The sequence below is a fragment of the Aptenodytes forsteri genome, unplaced genomic scaffold (assembly GCF_000699145.1).
Source record: "Aptenodytes forsteri isolate BGI_AS27 unplaced genomic scaffold, ASM69914v1 Scaffold53, whole genome shotgun sequence".
Classification (NCBI taxonomy): Eukaryota; Metazoa; Chordata; class Aves; order Sphenisciformes; family Spheniscidae; genus Aptenodytes; species Aptenodytes forsteri.
The window spans coordinates 12,161,829-12,170,596 of record NW_008795909.1 but is presented as its reverse complement, the minus strand read 5'-3'; the positions used below and the strand labels follow the sequence as shown (position 1 = coordinate 12,170,596).

General features: G+C 36.6%; 1 protein-coding gene across 10 annotated transcripts in view; it reads left to right on the top strand.

Annotated features, from left to right (window-relative positions):
• Window positions 1-8,768, top strand: part of SLMAP (sarcolemma associated protein) — a 104,636-nt gene that overhangs the window by 50,323 nt on the left and 45,545 nt on the right. For all 10 annotated transcript variants that reach the window (XM_009284469.2, XM_009284466.2, XM_009284462.2 and 7 more), the window contains exons 3-8: window positions 2,552-2,624; window positions 4,006-4,042; window positions 5,511-5,573; window positions 6,720-6,815; window positions 7,106-7,177; window positions 8,041-8,181. In XM_009284469.2, coding sequence (XP_009282744.1) covers window positions 2,552-2,624; window positions 4,006-4,042; window positions 5,511-5,573; window positions 6,720-6,815; window positions 7,106-7,177; window positions 8,041-8,181 — 482 coding nt within the window. The remainder of the gene's footprint in view (window positions 1-2,551; window positions 2,625-4,005; window positions 4,043-5,510; window positions 5,574-6,719; window positions 6,816-7,105; window positions 7,178-8,040; window positions 8,182-8,768) is intronic.

Sequence of the window (8,768 nt, the reverse complement as noted above, 5' to 3'; positions counted from 1 at the left end):
TGTTGCTTTACTTTTCCCTTAGGCTTTCTCATTATTCTTTTAGTTATAATGAACTGATAGCTAAAGGACAGAGTGCAGGGTTTTTTTTCTTTTTTTTTTAAATTATTTTTAGTTTATAAACCTATCAAAATGATTGGTATCTTTTCACGGTCACTGTCTATTTGAGACCCTCTGCTAAATCCCCTTTATTTCTGAATTTTTTACACAAATAAAGCTCCTGCAGCTTTTAGGAGATTTTTTTTTTTTCAGTCTGAGTGCTGATGGAAAAACTTCAGAATTACATAATGTCACACCAGATCCACCTGATACATGACCCAAAGGTAAATCTGTCTGTTGGTCTTTAATTTCAGAAACCGTAATACTTTCTTCTTGAAATCACTAATTTCCTCTTTATGCCTTAAAGGAAAGATTCTTCATTATGAAAGCTGTCTGAGTATTACATGCTACAGCTAATATTGCTAATGTATTTTTTTAATGTTTTTGCAAGAACAGATTTGTGAATTCTGGGGACCAAAGTCTAAAGCCAAAAAAGACCCTAATACCCATAGATTAATCTGTTTTGAGAATGAGGTCCTGGCTGTTCTTCGCTGGCATGTAAATTTACTACTTTACCAGGTCAGCGTGAAAAAACAAGGTTCTGTAGCAAAGAGGATACTTGTCCAAAGCATTAGCTTTTAGCACTGAATAAAGGTTAAGAACAACTCTGTTTAGTTGGATCATTTCTCCTGTATTTTTAGATTCTATTGAGGTAGCTTCCTCAAAGACCTGTCTCGTTTCCCTGGAGTGGAGTCCTGCCGTTGTCCTAAAACCCCCCCCCCCCCCCCCCCCCCCCAAGCCAGATTAACTGTTTTGCTGATATTAATAACCATGAAAGTAGAGCAGCTATTTGTCTTTGGATGTTGGTGGGTGCTTTAGGTATAGTGGCAGATGATAGATACAAATAAGTATATGGTCATCTAGCTTGAGGTATTATTTTCGGGAACATCGTCTGTCTGTCTTTCCATGTATCTGGAAAGAATTTTTACTTCCCAAATCACAGAACCATACAAGAAAAAAACTAAAACAAACAAACAAACACCAGACATAATTTGACTGTTTGCAATGTCATTGAAAATGGTATCAGTAACATTTTTGGGAAACATTGTGAAGAGAGGTTGAACTTGATGTAAGAATCAAATATTGTTGCATTTGCTCCTCTTATTTCTTAGGATCTTTCTTGAGTTCAAAGAATCTTGAATTTAGTCTTGGAGAAGCAAGCTTTGTCCTTCTGAAATGAGGCCACTTGTCTAGGGCTGTGCATTAGATGTGTACTACAAGCATACCAAAATAGAGGTGTATTGTCTTAGATGATGCCGCTCATACCGTTCAAGAGGATGTACTTCTCGGTGGTTCCTATACTCTTCCTCTGCGTTCCCTTTTTGATCCTTGTGTTTGTAAATAACCATCACTTGGCAAGTTCCAGATGTTGAAGTGAGTGTCTGGTGACACAAATTGGATATGTTACCTTTTAAGTCCCTGGGTATGCTCATAGGAATCTTGTCAAAAAGGTAGCTCGTTATTTTGTTTATACTTCTGCATTCCCGTTACCTAGCACAGCTAAGATGCATTCTTTTTTCCTCATTTTAAGATCAAAACATACAGTTAACTTGCTGCAGTAAAGACATCTTGCAGGCATTGCTGCATGTGGAAGAATTGGAACTTTAACTGCTGCACAGCTAGAGCTAAGTGCACAGCATAACCTCTTCAAGTTTCTAATTGTACTGATTTTGGCTGGGATAGAGTTCATTTTCTTCATAGCAGCTATTATGGGGTTCTGTTTTGGATTTGTGCTGGAAACAGTGTTGATAACACAGGGATGTTTCAGTTACTGCTGAGCAGTGCTGACACAGAGTCAAGGCCATTTCTGCTCCTCACCCCACCCCACCAGCGAGCAGGCTGGGGGTGCACAAGAAGCTGGGAGGGGGCACAGCCGGGACAGCTGACCCCAACTGACCCAAGGGATATCCCACACCATAGGACGTCATGCTCAGCAGTAAAAGCTGGGGGAAGAAGGAGGAAGGGGGGGATGTTTGGAGTGATGGCGTTTGTCTTCCCAAGTCACCGTTAGGCGTGATGGAGCCCTGCTTTCCTGGGGATGGCTGAACACCTGCCTGCCCATGGGAAGTGGTGAATGAATTCCTTGTTTTGCTTTGCTTGCGCGTGCAGCTTTTCCTTTACCTATTACACTGTCTTTATCTCAACCCACGAGTTTTCTCACTTCTACCCTTCCGATTCTCTCCCCCATCCCACCCGGGGGGGGAGTGGGCAAGCAACTGTGTGGTGCTTAGCTGCCATCTGGGGTTAAACCATGACACTACTGATAGTTTCCTGCCTCCAAAGGAGGTCGGAGAATGCAGACCCAGGCACTGGTGCTTGAAGGCATTCATGCCTCTTCTTGTTTGCCTGCCTCAGAGTTTCTTAAGGCAGTTCGCTTGGTTACTATAACATTAACCATTCAACTTATAATTGAATAGTAACGAATCATGATGACTTAGTATTTGTTTCTTTTCAGTTACCCATGGATGTATAGTCTCCACAATCAAACTGTTTCTTCCAGATGGAATGGAAGCTCGATTGCGATCAGAGTAAGAATAAGTATCTATTCGTGTGTAGCAAAATTAAACTACTGTATAATGAGGATTTGATGGATATTGTTTCAAATCAGCATAGGAACAGTTTCTTTTTCTGTGATCATGCAAAGAAAATGACTAAGAGCATGGTTCTTTTGCAGGCATTCTAAAAAAGAAATCTCATTTGCTTGTTGCTTTTAGAAATTAAGACAACTACGAAAGAATATAAAAGTTCCATAAAACAATTAAAAAGTTCTGATCAAGTTGGGCTTTTCTGGCTCTCTGTGGTTTAGTGTACTAGAATAGGTATTATAAACAGAAGAATATAGGACAAAAGAAAGCAAACGAGCATTCTCCTTCCCTTTTTTATTTGGGATTATTATTTTTGCTCCTTTAAATGCACATAGACCCTACTAAAGTGAGGTTGATGGTGTCTTTATGTGTGTACACGTAACACTGTTTATATTCTTCAGATAAGTAATACAGTAATGGGTCTCGTGGTGCAGTTATTTGGTGTCGCAATGAAAGAAAGCTTTTTGGCATGAGGAAAAAAAAATCATAAAATATGTTGGATGGAATAATGTTTGGAAACTCAGATGAATATTGAGAGGGTTTTCTGTGTATATGTGCACATTCTGGAGAAAATTTCAAAGAGCAGTAGAAACAAAAAATGCAAACGTTTTGTTTGCAGTAACTGAGTGCCAGTTGCAAATGACATTTTTTTAATCATCTTCTATCCTCAGCAGTTGTATATTTTTGATTGTTTATTTAAATATTCTTTTGTCACTAGTATCCAGAAATATTTGCATGAAGCATTAGGGTGTCTTTGCTTCTGGGAAGTTAAGTCGAAATAAATTGTTATGGGTAATTTTCCATTTAATTGCGTGTCCTAATAAGAAATAGTAGAAAGGTATGGTGTTAAATTTTTATTTCTGATGAAAATGTGCAAGTATAACATTTGCTCTAGTGAAAGTGTACAAAATTCTGTGTTACCAAATATTATTTTACTCAGTTTGTTGAATTTGTAAACGAGAGTAGTATATCCACTGTCTTTTCATATCTATTGTTTTGTGCATGTAAAGTGGTTTAAATCTTAATAAATCAGTTTTTAAAAAAACTCAAATATTATGTAACTACTGAAATGAAAGTTGGTAAAGAGAGTTTTTAGAATAGACCTTGGATTTATAATTTGAAAATAGTTCTATAACTTTGAAAGCATCACTCAGCATAGTATTAACTAGTTTTGCACGTTTGTATGTTAAGTCTTCATTTTTATCTGAAGAATAAACTTAAAAATACAAAGCATCTTGATTAAATGCACACTACTAGGGGTCTTCTAGATACTTGAACTGCTATTCTGCACTTTGTGTTCACTTTTTAAATTTTTTTTTTTTAGTGTTATCCATGCTCCATTACCAAGTCCTGTTGACAAGGTAATTCAGTAATTTGCTGTTTTCTGCCTTATTCAGCCATGTGCTGTTTTCTGACTTGTTATAAAGATGAAGAAATGGTAAAGTCCCGTTACATTTAGATATGTTTTCCACTGCCTGTTTTTACCTAGTTTAATATTTTGAGTGACATTTAAGGTAGAGAAGGTAATGCAGTATCACAGTGTATATTTTAAGGTAGCTTGACTTCTTACAGTATGGCATCTGAAACATGGCTTAGGAAAAAAAAAACATTTATGCTAAGATGGTTAAATTTCCAGGTACGGGTTGGCTGACTAGCAGGTCTTGGGTATTGCATAATTTGATACGTGATCTGTTTGATTTGATTTGGTGTTTGGATGAGGTCTGTTGTCCTTGTATCTTGTTTTTTTATGGAGGACAAGCTGCACTGCACAGCCTGGAAAGTGTGTCTGGCATGTTCCAAAGGAAGATTGAGACCAGACCTCTCTGCTCCTCTTGTATAGCCAGAGTTGCTCACTGTAAAGTCATGGAGTCAGTAATGTCTAGTGTAGTTTTTAAACTCAATTTTGATAATGTGGGGGACTTGTATAAAAGCTGTTAATAGATACACCCTTGAGACAAGCGATCAGGAACTGATCATCTCTCTAGCCTCTAAAAAGAAGGATTAACTTAAATAGGTTCGAATCAGAGTTTTAAACGTGAAGAACAAAATTTCGAGAAACTAAGGAAACTTATTTGTGAAGTCAGCAGCCCAAGGAGTTCATAGACTTTGCATTTAAGTTGAGGTTTCAAAACATATGTAGCTTGAATCCAGGGCAAGGGCAGAAATTCTGAGGAGGGACTGCAGGTATAACTGTGTGAAAAACAGCTTCAAAATTATGTCAGTGTAGGAAGAGCATACAAGTATTAGTAAATACATCAATTTGCCAACCCCTCCCCCCAAAAAACAATGCCCTTCTTCCCTCCAAGTCCAGAACCATTTTGGTTATGATTAAAGATAATACAGGCATTCCTCAAATCTGGAATAGTTACTTGTAAAGGGGAATGATAAAGATGATGGCTAGTAGGTTAACAGGAAACTTGTGATTGAAATGTGTGTGTGGCGATGACATTGAATTGGAATATGAGAGACTTTATTTTCAGTTCTGGAAGCCCCTGATTTCTGTTTGTCCTTGGGTTGAATGGCTTCGCCTTTGTGCACCTTGTTTCTTTTTTGTCAGTTTAATCTCAACTGAAACAAAAGCCTTAAACTCTTTGTGTTGGTGGTTCAAGAACTCGTAAAGACGTTAACACAGTGGGGTCTCAGTCCAGAGTTGGGAAGTTCTATGATAAAACAAAGAATAAACAGCAAAACAATAAATGATTGAAAATGCCATTATTAGATAATCTTAAGTTTACCTTCGTGACTAGATTTAAATGATGAATTTTGCATTATTTGAGTTTCATGAAAAATCAAAAAACATTTCGATTCTTAAATTCTCTTATTTTTCAGGTTGCTGCTAACACTCCCAGTATGTATTCTCAGGAATTGTTTCAGCTTTCGCAGTATCTACAGGTAGGTTTTCTCTTGACAGTGTTTAGTCTGGCTAAATATTTAAACTTTGTTCAAAATCCATTGCTGTGGATGTACTGTGTATGTGTATAAAAGTTTTGGTAGAACAAAAGAAAGGCAAAACAAGAGGTCATTTCATGTGTCAAGAACTAGTTTGTTTCTGTGAATATAATTTCTTAGTGTGACTATTTCTGTCCCTGTGTCTGCTGGTAAGTATAAAGGAGGGGACAGTGCTGACAGCTCTTCTTCCTCATTGGCATCACCAGTCTTTCTGTACCGGCTGCTGTGTCAGTTTTAATAGGTGTGGTTTTTTACAAAGATGTCATGTCACAAAAGGGTTAGACTGCAAAATGGCAACACATTAAAGTGTGTGCTAATATATATAAATAAATTCTTTAGAAAGGATCATAAAATCAGCTTTCTGGAAAAGATATGAAAACTTTCTTACTGGTAAATTCTATCTAGGTTTAATTTATGTATAGTTCTGCTGATTTATTTTGCCTGTTTTTGTTTGGTAATGGCAATTTTTATTTTTTCACATCAATGATAAGGCTTTTGAGACAGATACTAATTTTATATATATTTGCTGACATAGCAGGAAGCAGCTCAAGCAGATGCTCTTTCTTGGGAGGCCAAATATATACTTGCTCACCAATCTGTTCAGTCTCTGTATCCTGGAATTGTTAACGAAGATGCTCTTCTATCTTACTGTCATAAACCAAAAATAGTAGTTCTTGCTTGGCACTTTTCTTTTGTGACCTGATTTGAGGATGAACAGCTCATTGCATGGGAGCTGCCAAGCTGCCTTTTGGTGTTTACAGTTTTGTTACTCAAATTATTGACAAAAGTCAGAGTGGTTTTAAGTCTTGGAAAGAATAACTTGCACATGCTGAGTACACATCGTAACAACATACGCATGAAAAATGAAGGTTTTCAGGAACCTGAGGTTATAGGATAACATTTTCTAATTAGAATATCCAAATAAATGTGTGGATGGATAAAATGGGATGGGCTTACTATAGTTTTGAAAATGTGACAATGTTTGCTACTCACACTTGCTTTTTTTCTTGTATTTTGGTATGTCTTCAGTTGCTTCTGTTTTTCTGAGTTGTTCTAGCTGAACTGACTGGTGCTGTGCTCTCTTCATAGGAAGCCTTACATCGGGAACAAATGTTGGAACAGAAGCTGGCAACCCTTCAACGACTACTTGCTGTCACGCAAGAGGCTTCAGATACTAGTTGGCAGGTATCTGCAGGCATCCTTTTCCTTTATGGACTGAAATATGCAGTGGCATATAAATTTTAGCTATTAATTTACAAACAGTAGGGAAAAAAGCAGCAGAAAGAATAAAAAGCTTATGGCAGTTCTCTTAAACTGTGCAAAAGATAATGTTTGGTATATAATCACTAAATTTATTAGCTTGAAATAACTATTAGTAGTAAGTACTCCAACAAAATTGAAGTCTTTAAAGCAGAACTCTACGAGAACTACATAACGCACATGTTAATACTAAAGTGATACTTCTTTTCTGCTAGGCTTTAATAGATGAAGACAGGCTGCTATCAAGATTAGAGGTTATGGGAAATCAATTACAGGCATGTTCAAAGGTAAGTAGTTCACTTAAAGCTGAATGCTAGGAATGCTGAAAGATAGCTCTTTTGAAGTGTTTTGAAATTAGCTGGTTGTAGGAAAGCAGGTGGAACATAAATTTTCCAAAATCAGCCTGTGCAATTCTGATAATCTGAATAGCATGAAAACTGTAGTTCTGTTCTGTATTTCATGGAATCACTTTTAATCTAGATAAATGGCTATTTTTCAGCATTTTTTTTAGCCCGAACTGATTTCTTTTGTGTATGCATATAAACACGTACATAGTGAAATACAGAAAAGGTATTTCTGTCATTGGTGAGAAGCAACCATTCTGTCTTGTTTCCTATGGATGTTTCTTTCCAAATAGGCATTTGAGAAAAGGAATTACAAATGCGTTGTCTGATATTCAGAGACAGAGTAACAAGTATGGCCTGCCTTGATTGTTGTTTTGGCCACCTATGCCTGCCTTAAATTTTTGTTGTCTTTTAATTTCTCTCAACTACCTACGTTATAGGAACTTTTTTTGCAGGTCCTGTTTGAGGTCTTTCAGATGGGACCTCCTGGGTTTCTGGTTTGTCAACTTGTAGATCTCCTAGGCTTGACATTGTCTTAGCAGTGTCCAAAAAAACCACATAGTTTTCCTATAATCAGTGCTGATCATTGAATGTGTGCTGCCATACATACACTTCAAAAAATAACTGGTTTACACCCAGTCATGTCAAGAATCTTTGATCACTGATTTGTCCATGACGTTTTGCCATCTACCAGAAATTGCTAAACATTTTGGAATAGAACAGGTCTTATCACAATCTAATATATTTAATCAGCAAAATACTAATTTATATTCTATCTTTGTATCTGAATTATTTTATACGTACAGAATCAAACAGAAGACAGTATACGAAAAGAGCTTATAGCATTACAAGAAGACAAACACAACTATGAGACAACAGCCAAAGAGTCCTTGAGGCGGGTCCTTCAGGAGAAAATTGAAGTGGTCAGAAAACTGTCTGAAGTGGAGGTATTGAAGTTTCATGCCTAGTCTTCTGGAAATGCTGAAATAGTTATAACTGCTGCTACTTAGATCCCTGGTTTGTTGCCTGTAATATGCCAGTATTTGTTGTATTGTGGCACTTGCAGTATATTAGGTAGTAGTGTTCATTTTTCCTATTGGACAATACTTCGATTGTTAAACAGTTAATGAGAAACTATTCTTTAAACTACTCCTTCTTTTTCTGCCAGAGTTCAAAATTCATGAAGCTGTCTTACAGAAAGAATTTAGTATGTGTGGGAAATAAGTGAGGGGAAAAGGACATACATGCGTTAGAAAAAATGCTGTTAGACCTTGTTTAGACTGTAAAATTTATGGAAATGTAAGCTTAACCACTCATACAAATTACACTTAAGAATGAGCTTTTAAGATTACAAAGTGTTGGACATTTTCTTCAAATAAGATTTCTGCCCTTATAATATCTCTCATTACTATCTTTTCCTTTATTTTCTCTTTCTATTACCATTATTTGCTATGTTCCCTTAGGTCAAGAAATATCGTATGACTTAAAAGCACTTAAAAGTGCTCAAAGTGTCTACCTTCTTCATGCTTTTTAG